Source organism: Halichoerus grypus, chromosome 6 (genome assembly GCF_964656455.1).
Source record: "Halichoerus grypus chromosome 6, mHalGry1.hap1.1, whole genome shotgun sequence".
NCBI lineage: Eukaryota > Metazoa > Chordata > Mammalia > Carnivora > Phocidae > Halichoerus > Halichoerus grypus.
Genome location: NC_135717.1, coordinates 122298302 through 122324554, shown reverse-complemented (window position 1 = coordinate 122324554; position 26253 = coordinate 122298302). Strand labels below are relative to the sequence as shown.

Genomic DNA, 26253 nt, shown 5'->3' with positions numbered 1-26253 from the left:
AAAGAGAACAGAAGAAACTTCAGACAATTTCGATGGAAATATCAAATTTGGTCAAGGAGGCCTCACCCATTCTGATTTTCTATTGGCTAAGCTTACCATCAATCTCACCAGTTGTAAATAAACTGGAGACGGAAGCATGTTGTTAAGGGGTGGGATCTTCCTGTCGCCATCGCTAAGGTGGAGGGTTCGTTTTCTAATAGGCTGGAAGCTGCTTTTCCCGCCCTCTCGCAGCAGTTGCTAAGAGGCGGGATTATAGAGTTCGCAAAGGACTGAGTGCTCGAAGCTCCACCCATCCGATTGGTTGGTAGGGGGCAGGTCTTGCAGTGGATAGGCTGCTGGCCCTGCCTGTTCCGGTTAGTTGCTGGGGAGAGGCACGTGAAGAGGAGGCGGCGTGAGGCGACCACGGCGGGAGGAATGAAAGTGGCGGTCTTACCGGCAGTTGGTGTCGGGCTCTGGGGCTGCGGGGCTGGAGGCCGTGGGGGCGGAGGGGTAGTGCTGCTGCTCCTGATCCTCTCCGGCTGCTTGGCCTGCGGCTCAGGTACCGCCGGGGCAGCAGCTGCCATCGGGGCGGGTGCCGAGGGGGCTATATTTAGAAAAGTGGGGCGTGTCCCCAGGGTGCGGACCGTTTTTCTGCGGTGGGGTGCGGACGTGGTGCGGAAAAAGCAGCTTCGTCGTGGGCACTGAGGGGTCAGGGCCCTGGGCGGCCTGGGGGAGCTACTAGAGTGGGGAGGAACCTGGAGTCTTTTGGCAGAGACTGGAAGGGAGGCCTGGACTGGGTGAGATGCGGTCCTGGGGGCTGCGTCGCGCTGCGTGGGCCTCCCCGGTTTTCCTAGTTAAAAGTGAGGGGACCCGAGTACCATTGCTGGCAGGCAGAGCTGCCACGGGAATGGGGGCATCGCATTCATTGAGCAAATTATCAACGCCTTCTGAGCGTATGCTCTGTCCAGACTCTGCAGGGGTGTGGCTGAACGGATCATTTTAATTCACTGAAATGGAGTGACTTCTATCTAATGTCTTCTGTCCTTGTAAGATCCTGGCGCCGTTAAATTCGCGTTTCCAAAAAAAAAAAAAAAAAAACCACCACCACCACCAAAAAACACCATTCAGCATCAGATAGGTTTCTTTTGGAAATTTATTCATTTCTCAAGCAAACTTACTGCTGTCTACCTATTGCTGGATAATTGGCTTTGAACGGAAACGAAACTGTTTCCCTTTAACGCTCTAACTCATAAAACCTAGAATGTTTCTAAAAAACCTCCTACCCTCTTATCAAATGCACAAGAGAAAAATAAGTGAGGTTTTCCAAGTTCCGCTGGAGAGAGTTTGAAACATGGGGTTAAGGATAATCATATCTTGGGAACACAGTATGCTCTCACCTCCCCATCCTTTGCTGCCTATCTCATGCTGTCACTTAAGATTATCCTTAGCTGCAGCTTTAAGGTTGTCTCAGGATCCATAGATCTAGTTCCAAAGTGTAACGTCCTCCTGCAATATTTTTTTGGGGGGGTGGGGGGAAGGTAGTAAATATCCAGGAAGGCACTTTTTCAGAGTAACATTGAAGGGCTACTTATGATCTGAATGAACTTGGGCCAGATGGTTAACCTCTAAAATGGGGTAGTCGATTGTGGGGATGAAAGAAAATATATGCAAAAATGTCTCTACCTAGTCAGTGCCCAATCAGCAGACACTTTAAGTTTCTTTTATGAGAGGAACAGGGGTTTCTTAGCTTGGAGAAGGGTAAACTTGGGATGATATTGCGTGACCTGGTAGATTGTGTGGGTGGCAGCTACAAAGAGACAATCATGTAGTAGAGAAGAACTTTCTAAAAGCCAGAGGTACCTAAAGATAAAATGCAGTACTTCAAAAGGTAGGTAGTTTTTTTTCTCTGTTTTATTTTATTTTATTTATTTATTTATTTAAAGATTTTATTTATTTATTTGACAGAGAGAGACATAGCGAGAGAGGGGAACACAAGCAGAGGGAGTGGGAGAGGGAGAAGCAGGCTTCCCACGGAGCCGGGAGCCCGATGTGGGGCTCGATCCCAGGACCCTGCGATCATGACCTGAGCTGAAGATAGACGCTTAACGACTGAGCCACCCAGGCACCCCTGATTTTATTTATTTATTTGACAGAGAGAGAAGGAGCACAAGTAGGCAAAGCAGCAGGCAGAGGAAGAGGGAGAAGCAGACTCCCCACTGAGCAGGGAGCCCAATGGGGCTGGATCCCAGGACCCTAGGTCATGACCTGAGCTGAACATAGACGCTTAACCGACTGAGCCACCCAGAAGCCCCTGGAATTTTTATGTACTTTAAAAATCAATTTGTATGAACTTTTTAATATATTAAGGATATATATTTATATTTATTTATTTGAGAGAGAGAGCCAGAGAGAGCACGTGTGTGGGGAGGGACAGAGGGAAAGGGAGCTGCAGACTCTCCAATGAGCAGGGAGCCCCAATGACACTGAGCTGACTGAGCTGATTTGACGCTTTTATTGAAGTATAGTTGACATACAATGTTATTATTTTCAGGAATACAACATAGTAATTTGACTAATACATTACACAATGCCCACAGTAAGTGCGGTCCCTTTTTACCTTTTTATTTTTTTTAATTTTTATTATTTTTTAAAGATTTTATTTAGGGGGGAGAGAGAGAGCACGAGGGGGGAGGGGCAGAGGGGGAGGGAGAAAGAATCCAAAGCAGACTCCACACTAAGTGCGAGCCCCAAACAGGGCTTGATCCCACCACCACAAGATCACAGTCACGACCTGAGCCCAAACCACGAGTCAGTCGCTCAACTGGCGTCACCTTCCTTTTTACCTTTTTTAATAGATTTATATTTTTATGTAGTCACTTAATTTTATTCTCTAGAGTTATTTCCACTGCTTTATGCTTAGAGCCCTCAAAAATTGAATTTATATCATTTTTATGCTACTCTTTAATTTTTTTGTTTTACTTTTTAATCTATAATTACTGTTAGCATTTGGTGTAAGGTGAGGATCTACATAGGTTTTATTTTCCAAATAACCAGTCAGTTGTCCCAGCATCCCATTGAATGATCCTTTGCTAAGTGCACTGTTTAAGATGCTATTATTTATTTATTTATAAAGATTTTATTTATTTATTTGACAGAGAGAGACACAGCGAGAGAGGGAATACAAGCAAGGGGAATGGGAGAGGGAGAAGCAGGCTTCCCGCGGAGCAGGGAGCCCGATGCGGGGCTCGATCCCAGGACCCTGGGATCATGACCTGAGCCAAAGGCAGACGCTTAACGACTGAGCCACCCAGGCGCCCCAAAGATGCTATTTTTTAAGAAGGCTTTTAAGTATGAGCTGAGTTATCTCTTGAAAGAAATGAACAGAGGCTATTTAAGGTTGTTTTTCATGACTTTTTAGGGTCTGTTCCCATCCTCACATATTATGAATCATTTTCATTGATTCTACCTGTAGATGTTACCAGTGTTGCTGGTTAGTTTGTAATGACTGTAAACAAGTATGAAGTTATTAACCTTTGAATAACTGCTTTATGGGTAAATGTGATAAGCAAGTTATGATTCACTACATTCCATGAAGGCATTTTCCAAAAATCTTTGGACTCAGAAGGCATTTTCTTGAATGTTTAATCCATTCTGCTTTTTAACATGCTGGCTAACTTACTTTTGATGGGAGAGGAAGAAAGGTGGTGTATATCCTTTTGCTACAGGAAGCACAGAATTTTAAGGGGGCATTTTGACAACTTGTATATGTTTAAGATTGTTTGGTTTAGTTCTATGTTGCTAACAGTTTAAGCTGGAGCTGGAGTGGTGATTGTTTCACAGTTTATCCCTTTTGACTGAATTGGTGTATTTTACCGCTCAGTGACTTTCCAAAGATGTGGCTGGCCAAGGTGCTGATTTCCATAGGAGGTTGCTATTAAGGACATTTATTTATTTATTTACTTACTTACTTAAAATTCTTTCCCTAGAATGTTATGTAACTTGGGAAAATGAAGAACTAGATTTTAAAAGATGTTGCTTATTATAGAGCTCTTTTATTTCTTTAAGAAAATGGCATCAGAGAATTTTAAAATTAGTTTCAAAACACTGATGCCTTTCTTGGCGTTAAGTTTTTCAGATGCCCTGTGCTATTGACATTATTTGTATCTCACCGTCTTCTTGAAAATAACAGTGGGTTAAAAAGGTGTAGCTTTCTATTACTTGGTGCTGTGGGAGAGAAGGGGTTACCAAGTGTGACTCTTGTTTTTGTTTTTTATTGGACAGGTGTACGTTTTTACTTTGGGTTTGTACACAGACTGGATATTCTTTTAAGGAAGTGATAGATTCTTGTACAACATTTTTTTTTTAATACTTCCCAATGTTTTTGCATACCTCAATGAATTTGTCAATATAGTAGTTTTAGCATTCCCATAACCTTAGTCTCTTATACTCTCCAGAAGTAAATAAACTTTTTTTAAAAAGTTCTATTTATTTAAGTAATCTCTATACCCAACATGGGGCTTGAACTCACAACCCTGAGATCAAGATTCGAATGCTCTTCCCACTGAGCCAGCCAGGTGCTCCAAGAAAATAAACTCTTGAACCATATTTATGAGTGGATACTCTATCAGTACATTTGTGGGCTTGCTAGTGAGACCTTTTAAAAAGGTTTCATTTTATGAAAGATAGGCTAGGAAGAAATCCTAATTACTACTGGACTAAACCCTAGTGAGAAGCTGATAGATGGGGGTTCAGGGCATGCTACCTCGAAATACAGCATCTTGGCATATTGAATATTTTAAGCTGAGGGAATTTAAGAAAACAGCAGAAACAGGAAGGTCTGTCTGATCTCCCCACCTCACCCTTCTTCTCTGAAACAGGCCATAATATCCTGTGAGAGGTGCCCTCCTTCCCCATACCTGAGGAAATGCAGGTAACGGGACAGTGAGAGGAATCCAAGCAAACAGGTCTTTCTCAGTTTCCCTCAGCTTACTACCAATCACTACATACTCTTTACCCTATCATATTCCTCTGCAAGTGTCTACTCTTCATGAAACGTAGCATAAAGGACATAGGTCTAACTATTTCTTTGGGTCTGCATTTCCTTATGAAGGCTTTCGTGTCACGTAGAACTTTTGTTAAATAAATGTGTATGCTTTTGTGTTGTTAATCTGTCTTTGTCAGTTTAAATTTTCAGACCCAGCCAGGGACACTAAGAGGATCAAGGAAAACTTTTTCTTCCCCTACAATATGAAGACTGAATTTCCTTTCCTTTCCTTTCCTTTTCTTTTCTCTCTCTTTTTTAAAGATTTTATTTATTTGAGAGAGAGCGCCAGAGAGAGCACGAGTGGGTGGAGGGGCAGAGGGAGAGGGACAAGCAGACTCCCCGCTGAGCAGGGAGCCCACACTGGGCTCCATCCCAGAACCCTGGGATCATGACCTGAGCTGAAGGCAGATGCTTAACCAACTGAGCCACCCCAGCTCCCTAAGACTGAATTTTCTTAAAAATTGAGATATAATTAATGTATAATAAAATTCACCCTTTCAGTGGTTTTTAGTATATTCACAAGGTGCATCCATCACCATTGACTAATTTCAGAGTATTTTTATCACTCCAAAATGAAACCTCATGCATCTTAGCAGTTCCCCATTCACTTCTCCTCCCAGCCCCTGCAGACCACTAAAATCTACTTTCTGTCTCTGTGGATTTGCCTATTCTGGACATTTCATATAAGTGGAATCATTCCATATGTGGTCTTTTGGTCTGGCTTCTTTCATTCAGAATAATGTTTTCAAGGTTCATCCACATTGTAGTATGTATTAGTACTTCCTTTTATAGTGGAACAATATTCCACTGTATAGATGGATATGTCACATTTTGTTTTATCCATCGGTTCATCAGTTGGTGGACATTTGGGTTGTTTCCACTTTTTAGTTATTGTGGATATTGCTGTTGTGAATATTCATGTACAAGTTTTTGGGTGAGCTTGTGTTTCGTTTTCTTGGGTATGTACATAGGAGTGGAATTGCTGGTCATATGGTAACTCTACGTTTAACTTTTTGAGAAACTGCCAAACTGTTTTCCAAAGAGGCTGCGCCATTTTACATCCCCAGCAGCACTGTGTGAGGGTTCTAGTTTCTCACATCCTGGCCACCTCTTGTTATTGTCCTCTTTTTGATTTTAGTTTTCCTAATGAGTGTAAAGTGGTATTTCTTTTTTTTTTTTTTTTTTTTAAGATTTTATTTATTTGACAGAGAGAGAGATAGCGAGAGCAGGAACACAGGGGGAGTGGGAGAGGGAGAAGCAGGCTTCCCGCTGAGCAGGGAGCCCGATGTGGGGCTCGATCCCAGGACCCTGAGATCATGACCTGAGCCGAAGGCAGACGCGAAACGACTGAGCCACCCAGGCACCCCTGTAAAGTGGTATTTCATTGTGGTTTTGATTTGTATTTCCCTGATGACTAATGATGTTCAGCATCTTTTCCTGTGTCTCTTGGCTACTTGTGTATCTTCTTTGGAGAAATGTCTATTCAGATCCTTTGCCTATTTTTACAGTTGGGTTATTTCTCTTTTTATTGTTGAATTGTAGTTCTTTATATATTCTGGATAGTAGCCCCTTATCAGATACATGATTTACAAATATTTTTTCCCATTTTGTGCATTGTCTGTTTACTTTCTTGATAAGGTCCTTTGAAACACAAGTTTTAAATTCTTATGAACTCTGATTCATCTGTTTTTTCTTTGGTTGCTTATACTTTTGTGTCATATCTAAGAAACCATTGCCTAATCCATGGTCATGAAGATTCACACTTGTGTTTTCTTCTAAGAGTTTTGTAGCTTTTGCTCTTATGTTTAGGTTTAAGGCAGAAATTAACTTCAAAATTAGTCTTAGCTTCACCAAAGCCATTTTGGACTGGCAAGTATCCTTGCCTTTATCATGTGTGTAACTTTGGTTTTTTAAGGTTTGGTTGAGGTTTTTGTGTTTTGGGTTTTGTTGTATTTAGTTTACTTATTTAGTTTATTTATTGTTATTTAGTTTATTTTTAGTTTATTTAGTTTGAATCTACCTATCTTTGTACCTAGACTAGAGTGATAACTAAATTTCCACTTAGAGTACACTTAATAAGTTGGTAAGTACAATATAGAACTAAGGAAAAAGTTATTTAACTGTTTCGTGGTAAAGAAGGTAGCTTGTGCAAAGTTGGGTGGGAAGTTACAAGAGAGTGGTCACTGTTAAGCCTTGAGTTGGCTGAGATTGAATACAAACTTCTGAATGGAGAATCTTCTGTCTTGGCAAAATCAAAGGGAGGGCATATATTAGTTGACTGCTCTTAAAACTTGAAACAAAACAACTGGAAAAAAGCAACTTTGTGATCTGTTAGTATCTTCTTAAAGTCCTGTATATACAAAAACATTGCCAAATCTGTTCATTCTACTCAGGAAAAGGATAGAGGAAATAAATAGATGGGGTTACTTGAGCTCTGCCTTTATAAGGGAAGCAGGACCTGGGTGTGAATCTCAGTTAAGTTATTCACTAGCGGTGTGACTTAGGGCAAATTGCTTAATCCTTCTTAAGCATCAGTTTTTTAAATTTGTGAAACAGGGATTATGAGAGTGCCTGCCTCATAGCATTGTTGGAGAGTTAAATGAAAAAACAGCATACTGTCTTAATAAACACTTAATAGTAGCTTTTATTATTACTTATTCTGGGTTAGTGCGTATAGTATCTAAATAATTAAATTTGACAGAAATAAGACTCTGCCTTATTTCTTCTCTCATTTCAGTTTCCTTGTTTCTCAGTCACTGACATGTTAACCCCAACGTTAAGAAAGTGGTCAGGGGTCAGTACTGTAACAGCACTGCGTGGTAACCGGTGCTGGCTACACTGCTGAGCACAGCCTCAGGGATAGACTTGGGGAATCACTGCGTTGTGCACCTGTTGCTAATGTAACATTGTATGTCAACATACTTCAGTTAAAAAAAGAAAACAAAAAAGTGGTCAGTTTAATTATTTTTTATGAAACGAAGTGTAGTTATTAACTTGTTCTGTAATACTCAATTCTTACTTCCTTCCTTCGCATAAAGCTGGAGCTGATGCAGACGTGGTCATGCTTCAGGAATCCGAAGCTTATGAGTTGCATCGCAGGCAACAGTTCTGTTATAAAAATGTGCTTATCCCAAAGTGGCATGATGTGTGGACACGGATACAGGTAATAATTTGGAGGCCCCTGGCTGGGGCAGCTTCTGTGAATATCTTGTCTGTCTGTGATTAGTGAGTACTTTGACACATTTTCCCCCTTCACACACAATTGGGGGGGAAAAAAGGACTGTTAACAACCTTGTTAGGGTTCAGATTATCCTGAATTGTGTTTTCATCAGTAAGCATTTATACTTAGTTTTCCTCTCTGTTTCTGTTCCCTTAAGTAGCTTATAATACTTGACCCTGAGGTAACCTTCCTTCCTCTTTTTCCCAAAGAAGCTTTCTTCTTGTCCTCTCTCTCCTTCTACATACACACAGACACACACACAAATACACGCACGCATGCGCACAGACACACACTGACACGTGCGCGTGCGCACATGCACCACCCCCTCCCCCCCACCCCCCCCACCCCCACCCCCCGCCAAAGGCCTTATGCCTTCTTTGGCCTGAAAACTGTTGTGTGCCTGTCAGGATGTAAACTCTTTTGCCTGACTGTTCCAGTTCTATTTTGATTCTACACAAAATGTTTCATAAACCCTGTGCCTGAAGTTTTCCCTTGATAAAATGACTTTGGTTTCATTTATTTCATGACACTATTAAGCCACGTGGCGAGCGAGGATGTCTGGCTGTAATAATGATTGAACAAAATGAGTCCTTTTGGAAACGCTGTGGCTGCTGTAGGCATAGTTACTGATAAGAGCATTTGTTGTTCACATCAAACACATTAAGGGTGGGCTTGTGGGTTTTAATTTTCTTTTTTTTATTGTCTGATATAAAGATCATGTTCCATCTGAGACACGTTATAACCAACATTTACCCATAATCAGTGATTTGTGACAAAGGGTTGAACTTCTCAGCCTGTCATTATGGGAAACATTTTCAGTTTTCTGGGGCTATTTCTGCCTGGCAATTTTCTTAATATTCTAGAGCCTTATTTTATATGATCAGTCATAAATAGCTACAGTGATAACTCTTTCACCTTGGAAGTCTTTTTTCCCCCTGTGTTGTTCTGGCTTAATAGCAGATTCAGATCATGTTAACAACAAGACATTCTAACAGCTGCCTCTGTGTACTATGTACAATGTTATCTGCCCAATTATGTTTGAGCCGTTGCATCTCTATATTTCTTATAAGCCTTGTGGAAAAGTGGCACTATTACTTATTTAGCTATTTAGTCTCATGGTTTTTTAAAACCGTATTTATGAAAATTTAAAATTCCTACTTCTTTCTCATCCTGATTTTACTTGTGTTACAGATCCGAGTAAATAGTTCCAAACTGGTACGAGTCACCCAGGTGGAGAATGAAGAGAAGCTGAAGGAGTTAGAGCAGTTTAGTATCTGGAACTTTTTTTCCTCCTTTTTAAAAGAGAAATTGAATGACACCTATGTTAACGTGGGCCTATACAGCACAAAAACCTGCCTCAAAGTCGAGATTATAGAGGAAGACACACAGTACAATATCATCGTGACCCGGAGTAAGTCTTAACCTCTTTTTTCTGGTGGATTCTATTGTGAAAAGGGACTGAGCTTTCGAGAGTATAATTAGTGATACAGAGAAGTTAGCCCAAGAAAACTCCCTTCTGGTTCTGATTATAGCCAGAGTACACCACTGCTCCAAACAGTTAAGAGAGTCTCTCTCCCACATACAACCCTTTAGGCCTAGAATAGAGACTTCGCCTTAGGTCATTCTGAGTACCTCCTTACCTCGATTTGTGAAGACTTGTGTCCTGATCCTTCCAGTGGCCCTGAGCTGATATGCCTAGTGTTCTTTAGGGTAAGACACATTTATTCCTGCCCTCTGGGCACTTCTAGACAAAGTTAGATGTCCTGAATGTGTAGACCTACATTTGAAGACCTGAGTGGTTAAATAATAAAAACTGAAGAAAAGTAGAACTGAATATTAATACTTCACAAGTAAAAAAGATTTGTGGAACCATAAGTAACTATGAAAATCACTGCAGTTTAAGGCTTGATATTCAGTGGAACTGGGAGTTTTCCCTTTTCTGAATATGTTTGAGAAAGTTTCACAGAGGACTGGGATCGTTATCCTGTTGAATTTTCTGACTTTTGGTCTCTCCTTGGTTACTACCTAGGGTTCTGGGGTGTTGTGAATAGCAGAAACATTCCTGGGTTTTGCTACAAAATATGTTGTGCCCTTCTAACTGTCCTCTGGTTCCTCAGGTTTTTTGGTTGTATAGAATTTGACTTTTTTTTTTTTTTGGTGCTCCTTTTACATGTATTGATTCTTCTTGCTCCTGTTCTGTTTGTGGACCTCCCCTAAACTCAGGGCTCTTGAATGTGAATGCTGTGGGAGTGTCTGGTATGCCGCTGAGGGGCCTCTACTTGGGCCCCCTGTCCTGGGTGAGATGTGTTTGAGTGTAGGCTTTTCCAACACAGTGCTTGTGTAGCAGAAGGAAGTAGGTGGTGGTGTTGGGCAAGAAAAGCAGCCAGTTAGAGAACAACAGAGGGCCCAGACCCAAAGTTCTAGGCAAATCTGCTGAATCCGAACCTGTGAGTGACTTTCGCGGGAAAGCCGGAGTGGTAGAGACCCCTTGTGGGCGATTGCATGAAGTGCTGATGGCATTATGCTTGGCTCCCATCCAAAGCAAAGCCTAGTTTCTTTTAGCCTTAGCATAGTAACCAAAATAAAAAGAAGATCTCCAGAAGAGTACAGGTTAGACAGAGACCTACTTATATTTTCTGTTTGGAAGGGTTCCGAGGCTTTGTGTGGAATTTACAATGCTGTTTAGGTAGGTTGTTTGCGTTTATAGATAACCCTTGAACAGTACAGGGGTTGGGGTGCTGGCTGATTTACCCCTCCCCTCACTGGAAGATCTGCATATAACTTTTCTTTTTTTTAAAGATTTTATTTATTTATTTGACACAGAGAGACACAGCGAGAGAGGGAACACAAGCAGGGGGAGCGGGAGAGGGAGAAGCAGGCTTCCCGCCGAGCAGGGAGCCCGATGTGGGGCTCGATCCCAGGACCCTGGGATCATGACCCGAGCCAAAGGCAGACACTTAACGACTGAGCCACCCAGGCGTCCCAATCTGCATATAATTTTTGACTCCCCAAAACTTCATTATTAACAGCCTGCTGTTGACCGGAAGACTTACTGATAATGTAAACAGTCAATTAACACATATTTTGTATGTTATACATATTACGTGCTGTATTCTTACTATGAAGTAAGCTAGAGAAAAGAGAATGTTGCTAAAAAAACCATAGGAAGAGAAAATACATTTACAGTACTGTGATGTATTTGTCAGAAAAAGTCTGTGTATAAGTGGCCCGTGCAAATTCAAACCCATGTTGTTCAAGGGTCAATTGTATTTTATTAGCTGACCAATAATGCCAACATTGTCTTTCATTCTATAATGCTTTATACTGTTTGTTTTCCCTATCAAACAGAAGTCTTTATTTGTTTCAGGATTTGACCCCAAACTCTTCTTCATTTTCCTCCTTGGACTTATGCTATTTTTTTGTGGAGATTTGTTGAGCAGGTAGGTTCCAAGGCTGGAGTGCAGAATGACAAGGCTTAGACCCACCCTGGTTGGCTTTTATCATAGAGAAAGTGCTGCCCTTCCCTTTTCCATGAGCTTTATGGCTAGGCCATTGCCTGCTTGGAAAAATTTTTTAAATACTTTAATACATGTTACAATTTTTGCTTTTTTCTTAAATTGAACAAGATTGGCAAGAATGAAATTCTCCTATTAAGTTGAGCCATCACGTGATGGGATTTAGCCAATACATCACCACCCTTTCCACCATTCGAAATAACATGTTAAGTCCTCATTTTTACAGGGCCGTGTGTTGGTGAATTTCGTGCCATTCAGGGGTAAAGGAACAAACACCAACCACTTATTCATTTCCTGTTTTTAGGAACCTCCTAGCTAAGCTAGGTGAAACTGACATGTACAAATAAGAAGAAAACATAGATAACTGAACAAACATTGAACAACCGTAGAATCAACCTTAACTCTGTACACAAGTAAAAAGAATATTTGTGGAATAATGAATGAAAGCTACCCATTGGAGTTTGAAGTTGGGCTGGAGTGAAATTGGTAGAAGCTGTTCCTTATTTTGGGGATCCCGAGAGAAACTCACAGTGAGGGAGGAATGCCTGGCAGGAAGAGTGTGGAGCAGGAGCTCTTTATTTTGGGCCCTGCATCTGGTTTATCTTTCTGGGTAATCAGTTTAGTTCCAGTTTCCAGTGTCCACTCAGGCAGTATCCTTGCACCTTCCTTTTCCCCAGTGAAGCTGGGCAATTCCTCAGAAGGAAGATTCTCCTTAAAAACTGGGTTGGGATCATGAAACTAAGCAGAGGTTTATTGCCGGCGTATATTTGAGGGGCCTCACTGATACCAGTCCTCATAAGCCAGCAGCAATTACATTGTACCAGTCCCATCAGTGTTCAGACCTCAAGATTTAGACATAGACCTGCTCTAATCTGATACCTTTTTTCTGTCTTTCGGCTGCGATAGTTGTTCTTGTTCGAACAATGCCATGTATGAAGACTACACACATAGTCATGAAGTAACGTTTCTCTCTGCAGAAGCCAAATCTTCTACTATTCCACTGGGATGAGTGTGGGAATTGCGGCCTCTCTACTAATTGTCATTTTCATACTGTCCAAGTTTATGCCCAAGGTAAGTAGCAGAATCCTCATCTGCAGTCAGGAGGAGCTTGGATAGTTGAGGGACTGTTTTCTTGGATAATCTGACAGCACTGAAAATTTGCATTGGTGGCTGATAAGTCAATGTCCTTTTTCATTGACTTTTTCCTTGATTCAGAAAGGTACTTTCCATGATGAAACTTGGAGCCTGATTACATACAAACTCCCCCTTTTTATTTAAAATCCTATGCACAGTGGGGAATGAAAGTCTCCTTCCTGCTTGCTGATTACATAGCCAGGCTTTTAAGTTATTTAGCACCTCATTTTCCCAGTGGTCTTTGCACACTATACCATTTTAAATATATAGGATGTCTTCTTAAGGGATGTGGTTTTTGTGCATTTTTAGTAGGTTGAATTTTTTAAAATCATAGTTCCATTTTGCTGCTTTTATGTATGGGAAGCCTGTTGTAACTTTTTGTTTTCACTTCTACTCTGTCTTAGAAAAGTCCCATTTACGTCATCCTGGTGGGAGGCTGGTCCTTTTCTCTGTACCTCATTCAGCTAGTTTTAAAAAATTTACAAGAGATCTGGAGGTGTTACTGGCAGTATCTTTTAAGTAAGTGTTGTCGGTTTTGCTTTCCTTTTTATATGTTTATAGGTTGCTTTAGTTCATTTGATCCTGAAAAGATGTTGCCTGCTTACAGATCATGCCATTTTATTAATCTGTAAGAATCATAGTTCTTACTTTATTTCTAACCCTGTGCAGTTGTCACATTAAATGAAAATGGTGCTGCCAGGGAGAAGACTTTAATTGGTTGGTGTTTATAAGTACACTTCTCTTTATACAATAGGCATCTTTCTGAAAAGTTATAAATTGACTTTATTAAGATAATCATATTTTAAATACACTTGAAGACCTTAAGAAGCAAAGGACTCTGCAGTGAATTTTTCTATAAAGTGAAGATCCTTTGGTTATACAGTTGGTAATCCTTAATCTACCTTTTGAGAAGTGATTAATCTGGATTTTCATATATTAGGCTTTTTTAAACAGACTATTTTAGCATTGTTCAACATGTAGCTTTAATCCTCCATTTGAACCAGATAAATTTGGAAACAACAAAGGGTAGAAACTTAAGGAGATAAATATATTTGAGTAATGAAAAAAGCGTGAATAACTGGGTAAAGATCTTATCCATTTTCCTAGTTCAATAGGTGCCATATAGTGAATGTACTGCTGCTCCCCGCACAAATTATTTTTACCAGTTATAGATGAAAAAGAATGTTTTCTGATAACTCTTCTCTTAGGCTATGTCTTCACAGTTGGATTCATGAGTTTTGCAGTCTGTTACAAGTACGGGCCTTTGGAGAATGAACGAAGTATCAACCTGCTGACCTGGACCTTGCAGCTGATGGGCCTATTTTTCATGTATTCCGGTATCCAGATACCACATATTGCCCTTGCCATTATCATCATTGCACTGTGTACTAAGAACCTGGAGTATCCTATTCATTGGCTGTACATCACCTACAGGTGACTGAAACGCAATATAACTTTGTATTGAAACACACCATTTGGGATGCAGTTGCGGCAAAAGGGTCCAGAGGCGTTGACCCGGGAGCCTCTTTGTTCATGGAAATTGATTGTATTATATAGCTTCTGCTTTTGTTCCTTCCAGGTCTTTCTTTTTAGACTCTCTAAAGGCATTTTTATAATTTTATTCTAGTCATTTTATATAAAATAAAAGCATCCAGTAAAGTGTCATGTGTTCCTGTTACCACTAGGTGGTGCAAAGTATACCACTTTTATGCCACATGCCTCCGGGTCACCTGGTTCCGGATTATTTCACATTGGCTCTCAGATTGTTCTGGGAGTTCTAGTCTTAAGATGTAGCTCACAGCACGCTATCATCTTGTATAGGAACATGGAATGGTCATAGATTCTGAGGTTGTTAGTGGTGGGTCTATTATACATAGTCAAGGTGATGCCTTCAGTTTGGGGAATCTCAAGTTAATGGGCCACAATCTTATACCATCATTTTCTTGTCATTTTTCCACTTTCCAAATATTTTGTCTATCATTTATTGGAAAATAAGTGAATTTATTCACATTAGTGAATACTATTGATTGTCATTCCTAGTCTAACACGTCAGGAGTATATTATAAGTAAAGATGTCTATAGAAGAAAGGTGGGGATGATGACTCTTAATGTCCAGGCTCTCTGCTGTATACTTGGCTCACTGAAGGAAGCTGGAGGGCAGGCTGGATAGAAATTACTGATTAATGATTCATGATGTTATTTTGGTGAGCACAGAAAGATGTGTAAGGCAACAGAAAAGACTGTCCCCCCTCGTCTCCTGACAGAAGAAGAATATCGGATACAAGGAGAAGTGGAGACCCGAAAGGCTTTAGAGGAGCTTCGAGAATATTGTAACAGTCCAGACTGTTCTGCTTGGAAGACTGTTTCTCGAATCCAGTCTCCAAAGAGGTAAACTCTTGGCCAGCTATGCCAGGCATCTATCAGGGTATTGTGACCTTGAGTTCTAACAGAGATCATACTTCTAGATAAACATTTTGTATTCATGGCTTTGTTTTCCTGTTCATGTAGGAGTAGTTGAGAAAAAGATACATATATTATCATATGTTAAGCATATCCTCAAGGAACCATCTACTCTAGATTTGATTGTAGCAATGAGAGAAGACTCCAGTACCATATTGTTTCCCGTGTGATAGTTTTACATTGCTCTCTGAGTGGTTTTTTTCTGTGGGGTTGGGGGGGTGTGTTCCCTTTTTATTTGGGAGCAACTGTACCAATGAGTATGTGAAGCTTCAATTTGGAATCCTGATGGCATAAAATTTATAGGGCCATAAACATGAATAAATGTGTAATGCTCCATAATCTTCTCTTATCAGGATTACAAATGACTAAAGGAACCTTAGCACTTTCCTCACTAAAAGGATAGGCTAGTGCTTATTAAGCAGGATAGGATTTCAGGGGATGTTGGCTTCTGACCCCAGCTTTCCTCTTTTCTTTATTTCTTGCTTTTAGTCTGCTTCCCTGCTGGAGTAAGGCAGACTCTGTAAAATTTGAGCTGTGAGTGTATCGAGGGTTTCACTTTGTTCTTATTTTGGAAGGAGACCAGAAAGGACAGAAGGCAGGTTCTTAATGAGTATCATTTTCTCTTTTCCAGATTTGCTGACTTTGTGGAAGGTTCTTCTCACCTCACACCAAATGAGGTTTCTGTCCATGAGCAGGAATATGGATTAGGGAGCATCATTACCGAGGATGAAATCTATGAGGAAACATCCACTGAAGAGGAGGACTCAGATTCTCGGTATCCCGCTATCACACAACAAATCACCTCCTGACTTAGGTGGTAGTCAGTCATTTTTATGTGGACTGGCTTGGTACCTCAGTGGTCCATGTTGCATGTGTGCACCATTGCTTCTCAACTCCTTGAAACAGGGTGAGATAGTGCAGAAATTCTCCGACTGAAATTAGAGGCCTGAGTAGGCCTCCCTCTGGAAATGGTCTTGGTGGTCTCTGTGGGATCCCTGAGGGAGAATGGGTGAAGTCGTGAATGCTTTCAATGCTTCCCATGGGTTGTTGGCCCACCTATGTTTCAAAAACAAAAAACCGGATGGCCACAGCTAGCACGGTGTTCTAGCTCCTCTTAAAGATGGACTCGGTGGTGGTATTTCTGCCACCGTAGCTGGCACTCAAAAGTGAGAACTGTTACATGTGCAGTAACTCTTTCGGACCCTAGGCTGCATCTTCCAGAGAGAAATACACAAATCTGAGCCTCCTTCACTTCTGCTTTTCTTTCAGTGACTTTAGAATAATCCTTGTTTTAGCTGTTTTAAGAGGAAAATAGATTTTTATTTCTGTCTTGATTTTTAAACAAATATATTTTTTTAAATATAACAAATTCATGTTCCAGAACCAGCAAGTGCTCCAGACTGACAAACCCATAGGTCCCTACATGTTTATTAATATGGATTATCCATTAAAGCCCCAGAATTGTGTTGGGCTTTGAATTAGTTCTCACACGTTTGTCTAAATCCTGCTTGCTTTTAGGAACATGCCTGTGAACCCTTCTATAGGGGAGGTCTGTCAGGCTTTTTATTATATCCAAGTTTTAATTCTATCTTAAGACATTTGCATTCTTCCCTTCCCATTCTTCCTTGCCCCCTTTTGCCCTTTCAGGAAGTGTCTATTTCCTCAACTGTGAAGTATGTACAGTTTAGAGTTTGTTTCATTTCTTATATTCTCTTCCCCTTCGTTTGTAGCATTAGTCCTGCAAGTTGGGAGAAGTGATCATTTTTTAGAGAATTTAAATGCTTTTTACATGCCCTCCATTTTTCCTGTCAGTGGGACACATATCTTTGAGTTGCTGTGGAATCAAGAACCTCTCTCCTTTTCCTTTCTCTTCCTTTGTCTACACATTCTACGTGTTTTTTTCAGCCTCTCCTTACCACCTGTACTCCGCCCTCCCCCCCCCAATCTGGCTACTTCGTAAGCCCTGAGACTATCTGGGACGTTTCCTTGATACAACATAAAACTGTAGCTTTGTAGCGGCCACAGTCCGCATTGCCACGAAATAGACCTCCAGGTTATCTTCATGCCTCTGGGTGTTCATTCACCTCTCAGGATCACAGTTTTCTGTGCATTTAGTACACTTATTTGCAGTTCCATTTCTGACTAGAGATTCATGCTGCCTTTTATTACAGTGGCATTAGTTCCAGATTCTTTTGCCATTGGAAAGTACCCTTATAAACCAGCAGTGTCATTTATGAGAGAGCAAATTCCCAAGTCTCTGTCATTTGCTTGGTTCTGTCTTGGTGATCTTCACCCCCGTACCTTGGAAGAGGCTATAATGACTCTAGCCAGGAATATAGGCCCTGACGGCCGGAGCACAGTATCAGGCTCACTGGTGTACCGTGATCGTGGAGACGGCAGATGATTTTTTAAAAAACTGTAATGACTCCTTCAGACCAGCCACTTAGCAGATAATCTTGAAAGGCCCTGGGCTCATTGCCAACTTCAAAAATGTCAGCTCTGAGACTCCCCTCCAGGTGGGCAGTTGATTATTACCACCAGTGTTTCCCACAGCTTTAAACTGTCCGAAAGTGGCTACTACCTCAGTTGGCAGCAAATACATATACAGTAGAAAGTGGAAACGCAGTATTTGGTCAGATGCTGTGGGTTAAAGTTGCAGGGCAAAGGAGCTTTATATTGGGAAACCTTCATGCCTTTGTAAATTATGTACGTGGTCAAATTTTATCCCTCTGCAGAGAACTGTTAGGACCTCTGGAATATATTATTTTTTTGCTTTATTTATAGAAATCAAGATCTAGCATATTTGAGGAGCAGTTTATTTGAAAAATAATTCATCTGTACAAGTGGTCTCAGGATTACCCGGAGACTTTGGTGCCTTCCCCCAGAAAGCTCGTTTGGGAGGTGGTGGCTTGCCTCCAGGTGACTTTCCCTGCCCTGCCTCTTATCTTTATCTCGGTGAGAAAGCACTGTGAAGCAGGGAGAGAGTCTCCTCTTTTTTTGTTTCGTTAAACTCCTTGTGAAATCTCGTTTCCACCTCCAGACCACTTTTTTTTTTTACCGTGTTTGAACTTGGGGCAAGTAAGATCAAACTCCGTTTATTACTCCGTGTCTGTAGTGGGAGACCTGAGCTGTAGGCAGTGGAGGTGACCGTGGGTCCTGCAGCGTGACAGCTTCTCTGAGACCGGGAAGGACGAGGGTGCCTTTGGTGTGCTGTGTGTCCTTGCTCTGCCCCAGATGCTTCAGAGCCTCCAAGTGCCCGCAGATCGCTTGACTCCATAAGCCTTCTTCGGGGGCTGCTCTTGTCTCCCTCTTGGCCACTTAGTCTGCTGGCTCAGTCACTACTTGAAGCCCCCACTTAATTTTCTCTGGCAGTTACAGCTCTTGCGATTCAGCATAGTCTCATCTCTCCGACTGATCTCATCAAAAAGGATTGAGGGGATAACCATGGAGTGAGCTGGACATCGGAGCCATGTCTGCTGCCATGTCAGCATCTTGCTCGCAAATATCAAGCTGTAAATTGGCCCTAGGGCGCAGGGTCTCTTCAGCATTGGAAATCTATCACCTCTAATTGGTCTGACCAAGTTATGTAGAGCATGACTGCCATTAATGGGAATATGAGAGCCAGCTGGCCTAAAACATTTCCCCTCCACTTTCCCACTCAGATTGCTTTCACGAGACCAATGGAACCAATCACCAAAAATAAGGACAGTTTAGCAACTTGGATGTCTTCTAATAAGAAAGTCCTATCAGCCACTTCATCCCACCAAAACTAGTTTATTTTCTCCTCCCAGGTCCAAGCCTTTTATGTCTGTTACAAGGGGGAGGGGTTGCTAATCATAGTCTTTGGGTCCCAGTGTTCTATTTTGTGCTGATACATCCCATTCAAGGCCTAGCCCTCTCTTCACTGACTGTGTTACTGTGTTCCCTTCAACCCAATTCCCACCTGGCATATACGTTAGAGATCTGATGAATGAAAGGACCCAAATAGGCCAGATAGTCCTCCCTGTCCCTGATATCCATAAAAAGCTTGGAAATGGATTATGCAATTGCCCTCAATCTTTTTGTTCCAGAAAAAAAGATGGGCTCAGATGGATGCCTGCATAAAAATGGTTCTTGGCTGTTTACTCATAACTTTTCTCTGAATTGAATAGTGAAAGTTGAAGTAGGAGGAAAGGAAATTAAATGTCCTTCTAGTATTCCTTTGGACTCAGGTCTGACATATGAGATAATAACCTATATTGAAATGCCAAGAACTTTATCTCAACCAAGGAGAGGACCGTTTGACAGATTTATTATGCCTTCATGTTACATAGGCACTGAAGCCAAGTAATAAACGTATAAAATAGCCATTTGCACAAGGCAAATGCACGTAAAACCTCTTGTTTATGTTTTGATGTAGCAGAAATTGATTATTATGTTTAGGGAAACCTATGCAGTTATGGTGATCCAGTGGTATCTCTTGGTAACGTAGCTTACGGACCTAGTTGCTGTGGAGTTGGATTCTAGATGGTTACTACCTTGGGAAGGGTGTTTGGTGCCTTATGTGATGGGAGCCGGTGCCTGGAGGAATAAACGAAGCACATTCATGTCCACATCAATACACGTAAGCTTAGTGGGGAGTGGGAGTGGCACACAGCCTCCCCCAGATTTGGGACTTTGGGCTCCCCATCCCCTGCCAGTGTGTGTCATCTTCCTCTTCACACCCTTGACAGTAACTTGAAAATGGTGAATCTTCCCTGAACTTTGCTGCAGTATGGGCGGCCTTCGCGTCACGTTAGTGTACTAGAGAGCTCATAGTGTGAGTGTTAGAACTGTTACAGCCTGCCAGTGCCTCAGTTTCCCATGTTTGTGGAACTGATGGTGAGATAGCAGGGCTGAGGAATTCCTGGGTAAGTTTTAGCCTGTGGGTAATGCCTTAGTGTTGTTTTAAAAGATTTGTCATTTATATTTAAAATAAATGTGCACGAATGTTTGAAAGGAACAAAACGATCAGGGATGGCTCTTTGCCATGGGTCTCATTTTCGCTCTTTTCTGTAAGAAAAAATAACAATGTCTTATTATATATTTTTTCATTTTTATTGTACAAGTTTGTAAGTAATCCCAATTTTAATAAAGTTTTATAGACTATATAGTGGTCTCTCTTAATGAACGTGTACTTTTCTTATTTGGATCTCTTGAGGCAATTAGCTTCTAAGTTTCATCTTTTTGATGAGATGGTGTTGCATGCCATCTATTTTCCTTTTTTTCTTAACCACAACTCCCCACCCTGGGTCTGCCTTGGTCTACTTCCATCCTTGGCCTGGATGATTTCCCAGCGTGCCAGATCTCGAAGGGGTATTCTTGCAGGAGTCACAGGTTGTACGACCACGCTGTCTCACAGGGAAAAAACGTATAGGCTGTTCCTAGTCCAGGGAGCTACTCCGATTGTGCTTTAGTTCTTCTTCTTTTTTTTTTAATTTATTTTTATTAGAGAGAGAAAGCATGAGCAGTGGGGAGGAGCAGAGGGAGAGGGAGAATCTCCAGCAGATTCTCCACTGAGAGCACAGCCCCACTCGGGGCTCAATCTCACAATCCTGAGATCATGACCTGAGCCGAAACCAAGAGTCGGACACTCAACTGACTGAACAACCCAGGCGCCCCTACTTCTTCCTTTTCTTAAAAAATATCTTTTGTTTCTCCACTGGGGTGAGGGGAAGACCTGGGGATCCAGCTGTGGGATGTCTGCCAAGAGCTTTGTGTAGGGAGAGAGGGGGCGGGGCTGTAGTGAGTATTAGGGGCCATGGAATAAAAACTTCAATTATGTGTAGGCCCGGCTTCTGCAGGAGGAGTCTCGTACCTTCCATTTTCTTTTATGTTTTAGCTATTTCCTTTGCTCTGGGGATCCGTTACAGCATTTGCATTAATTCTCTGCCTGTGTCCTCTCTTCTCAGTTATTTAGACTACATGGAAATCTATTGTCCATTTTTCAGACAGTCTGTGAAACAGGAAGAATCAGGAGGAGATCATATGTAAATTTATGTAGATGAATGCACACTAATGGCTTCTTTTCTCCTCTCCCTTCTATAACTATACTAGGTAAATAAGAGATGGAGGTGATTATAAATCATTGAATTAATAAAAAAGCATTATTGCTAGGTATGCAACATCATAGGGTTTTAGTAAGGACAAAAAATAAGTGTGAAGAAGTTCTTCTCAAACTTGAACATGCGTAGGAATCATCTGGGAAGCTTGTTAAAATGCAGACTTCTAGGGCCACCTGGGTGGCTCAGATGGTTAAGCGTCTGCCTTCGGCTCAGGTCACAATCTCCAGGTCCTGGGATCCAGCCCCATATCGGGCTCCCTGCTCAGCAGGGAGTCTGCTCCCTCTCCCTCTGCCTTTCTTCCTGCTTGTGCTCTCTCTGTCTCTCTCTCAAATAAATAAAATCTTTAAAAAAAAAAAAATTCAGACTTCTGATACAATAAGTCTGGGTTGAGGCCCAAGATTCTGCATTTTTTTTTTAAGATTTATTTATTTGCAGAGAGAGACACAGCGAGAGAGGGAACACAAGCAGGGGAAGGGGGAGAGGGAGAAGCAGGCTTCCCGTGGAGCAGGGAGCCCGATGTGGGGCTTGATCCCAGGACCCTGGGATCACGACCTGAGCTGAAGGCAGATGCTTAACGACTGAGCCACCCAGGCGCCCCAAGATTCTGCATTTCTAATAAACTCCCAGGTGATTCAGATATGGGGTGTGGACCTCACTTTGAATAGCAAGGATGTAAAACACTTAGCTTGTTGCCTGGCACACAGTAAGTATTTGATCAATGTTACTAGTTGACACCAAATAATTTGTGAGAATCAGGAAGACCCTCTACCACCAAACATCTTCACCATATCTGAAAACTTCTGTGTTTTTATTGTGTAGCATCTTTTAAAAATGAATATACTTGGGGCACCTGGGTGGCTCAGTCATTAAGTGTTAAGCGTCTGCCTTAGGCTCAGGTCATGATCCCAGGGTCCTGGGATCGAGCCCCACATCAGGCTCCCTGCTTGGCAGGAAGCCTGCTTCTCCCTCTCCCACTCCCCCTGCTTGTGTTCCCTCTCTCGCTGTGTCTCTCTCTGTCAAATAAATAAATAAAATCTTTTTTAAAAAATGAATATCCTTGGGAGGACTTCTGCATATGAATTAGTTTCATAAAATTACTGCCTTCCCAACCCTGTCAGTAATCAGCACTAAAGGGTCTAGAATTGTTTCTTCTTTCTTCTTTTTTACTTTTCTCTTTGCCAGCTCTATTGAAGTGTCATTTATGTACAATAAAATTTGTTTTAAGTTTTGCTGAGTTTTGACAAAAAGAGTTAATTGACAGTTGTGTAACCACTCCTGCAGTCATGATCTAGAGCTTTTCCATCACCCCCAAAGTTCCCTCATGCCCCTTATACAGACTAGAAATGTTAATGGGGAGAAGAGGAAGGGGATTTCAGAATCATGATGGAGGAAGACCAGTCAGCTCCAGTTACTTGAGTTTTGCCTGGGATCAGATCCCAGTCCTGCATCCCCCAGGCCTCCTCTCATCCCTGGAATGCTTTGAAAGATCTTGAAATCACCACGGACTTGGATGTGTATTTGTACCTCATTAATTTAGAGTGACCCATTCATCCCAGTGTGGCCAGAACCTTCCTAGTTTTAGTAGTCAAGTTCCCACGTTCAGAGGACTCGTCCTAGGTCCCAGGCAAACTAGGATGGTGGGTCACCCCAGCTGTGATGTTGATTCCATTGTGTCTCGCCTGAGGATGCCATCTCATTTTAGAATCCCTTCTCTCGTGTGAGCACATAGGAGACACTCAGAAAACGAGTGAGTGGGTCGACACACAGATAAACCCCACACTGTGGGTGGCTGCAGATTCCTGGCCTGGAGAACAGGAGACCTGGGTTCCAGACCTGGGTTCCCAGGATCACACCATGGGAAGGTGGCTTCTCACCCTAGGTCTGTTTCCTCCACACAAAAGACAGGATCTGTGGTCCTTTCTGCCTCTGATCCGGACGCTGCTTCTGTGTATACCTGGGATTGTGTGCTGATGGCACTTCCGCTTGGCTTGCTTGCTCTCTCTTTCCCTTGCCTTTTTCTCTCCCTTCGGATATATATATAGTAGATCAATAAATCATGTAAGGGCAGGTTGATAATGGAATTGCTGATGGGCCAGGCGTATGCAGAGTGCTTCTGTGAGAGCAGTAGAGTTTGGACCTTGAACCGAGCAGCTGTGGCTGGGAGTTAGAGGATGGAGTCTGTCTTCAGCTAAGTGTGCTCTTTGTGCGTGCCTGGGAGAGAGGATGGTGGGCAGAGGGAGCCTGTTGTTCAGGAATTTTCCTGGGTGGATGAGGGGGTATCCTGGAAAACAGGATTGCGTAAGCCTCTTATCTATTGGGGGTGGTTATTTTCAGCTGGGCTAGTGCCCAGGAAGCAGCATCTCAGGGTCTCATTCAGGTTCCTCGCCCAGAAGGATGAAAACCAGAAATACCAAGGCTTGGGCTGAAGCCTATGGGAGACTTAGGGTCAGGAAGCTACATTCTGTTCCTGGTTCTGCCATGTACTGTCTGTGGAACCTCAGTATTTGCCTTTTCAATGCAGTGAGTAGCTGCACTGCTTAGCTCACAGGATGGTGTGATTCAGTGAGATGAGACAGGTGGGAGTCCATGAAACTGGCATCCATACAAATGCCAGGTGGTATTACTAACTAGAGCCTTCGGGTCTGTTTGTGGGGGCTGACCCATGGGGGGGGAGGGAATTTGGGGATTTTGTCTGCCTAGCTCTCCAAGTAATGTCATTAATACCCTCTGACCTGCAATGAGATAGGTAGGTTTGAGGGAAGTACTGTTTCTTTGCTAGGGAAGACACCCCAGCCTGCCTTCCTCTTTGGCAAAAATTCCTGACTTTTTAGAAAAGCTTTTCCTTGGCTATTAATTCTACTCCTGCTCTTATTTCCAAATTTGGGGGGCAGTGGAGCAAGAACTCTACCTGAGCTCCTCAGCTAAGCCCAGCCAGATACCCTTTCCTATCTGGAGGGGGCTTTCTCATATGACTGAGCATCTCCCTCTGGGGCATCCAGCCTGGGAAGGGTTAATCGAGCCACACCCTCAGCAGGAACAGCCTCGGACTTTGTGCTGAGCTGCCGTCTCTGGCCTCTCCTGGCTTGACTGGCACAGGGAGCCTTGGCTAGAGGAGGCAGCACAGTGGAAGGTCAGAAGAGTGGACACTGGCAGGAGGAGGGCAACCTCTTTCCTGGCCCCTCAGACACCATGGACAGCTCCTGTTAACGAAGACACCTCTCCACCCTTCGGGCCTTGGGACTCCTATGCCCCCTTCCTGTCAAATTGGGATTTCATTCACTATTCTCCAAGGGACACTGAAGTTACACCCTAGTTCCAGTGTTGGGTGAGTCTTGCCTTGACCTATCACTGCTCTGCACATCCAGGGGTGCCCTATCTGGGGAGTGCTTCCTTTTTCCCTCTCCCACCCCCGACCTGTCACATTCCCACTTCCCTCAAATCCAAATCCAAAGAATATGCCTTTCTCCAGCCCTGCTTCTGCTGCTCACCCCTGCCTGCCAAGTCACTTAAAAACTTTAATTTTTTTAATCTGGAAAATGGAGATAATAATAGTACGTACTTCATGAGGATATTGTTTGTAAGCCTCAAATGATTTCGTGTATATAGTGTTTGGAGCCCTGCCTGGCCCGTGGTACCTGACTGTTAGAGATTGCTAGTGTCACTATTCTTACTGCTCTCTCAGTTGTGTCCTTCCAGGAAGTGACGAGCGCTCTCATTTTCTGAAACTTGGGGAAAGCAGAGTGAAGGCTGAAGTCAGCCTATGTTCCCCTCTGGCCCAAACTTCCATCTCTGCTTCCCTCCCCTCCCCCGCCCAGGTTGAGCATTGCTGGAGACTAGGACATGTGGCTTTTTTATTCCTTTTAGGGAGTAGCCCTGACCATTGTACTAATGATTCTGTTCCGCACCAGGCCACCCCACCTACTCGGTCCCACAGGAAAGACTGAGGAGGGCTGGGCTTCCTCCTGAGGTTGCACCTGCCATGTGCCCACTGCATGGGGCTGAGCCTCACAATAATTCTGCTCCTCCTTGCCCACTCCCACCAGCTACTAAAAAGCTGGGTGTGTCCCTCTGAGGCAAAGTCCATGCCGGAAGGTTACAGCAATGGGTGTAAAAGCTGGAGATGGAAAAATAGGGACAGATGTGTAGGCACCTCCAGAGATCGTGACAGCTACTTGATGTGGCAGAAACCAACCTCACTTTTATTTGGGGTATTCTAATCTTTTACGGAGGAGCTCCTGCCTCTGTCCTCTAACTCATCAATCACCTCATCCAGCCCCCCTTTAGATGATGAATCTCACTGTGGCAATGAGAGGGACCTTCGGAAGAACGTTCATGCTGGGTGTGGGTGGGCCCGGTGACTTAACTAGAGGTTGCGAGAGGTAGGAGCTGAGAAGGAGAACTGGGGGCAGAAGGTCAAGGAGTCTGGACCCTGGCCAGGACCTCAGTGCGGGAGGGAGTGAGCCTCCAGAGCTTACCCTTTCCTCCCCAGGCTGCTCTCCTGCAAACAGAACTGTGCTCCCCAACCCCCCCACTCCCCACCCCCTGGTCGCTGCCTGCTGGGTGCCTTCCTTACCCTGGTCAAAGGCAGGTGGTCCTGTCCCACCCCTGCCCCACCCCCACCAGCCCTAACCCCAGAAGCAGGGGATCCTCCTCACTCAGGGAGAGTTCCCACAGCTTCCCGCAGTTAGCTTTGGCTAGTCCAGAGGACTCCCTGGGTTGAGGACCATCTCTAAGGCCAGGAGTTGGAGGGGAAGGCTCTCTTAGATCCTTCTGCCCTCTTCCCCTCACACAGTTACTGACCCCTAAAGCTGAGCAGAC

The 26253-nt window shown here is 42.9% G+C and overlaps 1 protein-coding gene across 3 annotated transcripts; it reads left to right on the top strand.

The window, feature by feature from the left end:
* Positions 1-377: 377 nt before the first annotated feature.
* Positions 378-20497, top strand: NEMP1 (nuclear envelope integral membrane protein 1). 3 transcript variants are annotated; one of them, XM_078076148.1, is made up of 9 exons: positions 378-538; positions 8062-8186; positions 9435-9654; positions 11611-11683; positions 12736-12829; positions 13297-13411; positions 14116-14326; positions 15107-15280; positions 15984-20497. In XM_078076148.1, exons 1-9 carry the CDS (start codon positions 415-417, stop codon positions 16159-16161), a joined length of 1314 nt encoding a protein of 437 aa, XP_077932274.1. In that variant the 5' UTR covers positions 378-414; the 3' UTR covers positions 16162-20497. The 3 variants fall into 3 exon arrangements, with proteins under 3 accessions (XP_077932274.1, XP_035950482.2, XP_077932275.1); XM_036094589.2 differs by having other exon boundaries at positions 14101-14326; XM_078076149.1 differs by lacking the exon at positions 378-538 and adding an exon at positions 724-1867 and having other exon boundaries at positions 14101-14326.
* Positions 20498-26253: the final 5756 nt, after the last annotated feature.

Excerpts from the sequence above, each read along its gene's own strand:
- NEMP1 (XM_036094589.2), top strand. The coding sequence starts at position 415 with ATGAAAGTGGCGGTCTTACCGGCAGTTGGTGTCGGGCTCTGGGGCTGC. Across the intron at positions 13,412-14,100 it reads TTACTGGCAGTATCTTTTAA|GCTATGTCTTCACAGTTGGA; the intron begins GTAAGTGTTGTC and ends CTCTTCTCTTAG. Across the intron at positions 14,327-15,106 it reads TGGCTGTACATCACCTACAG|AAAGATGTGTAAGGCAACAG; the intron begins GTGACTGAAACG and ends TGGTGAGCACAG.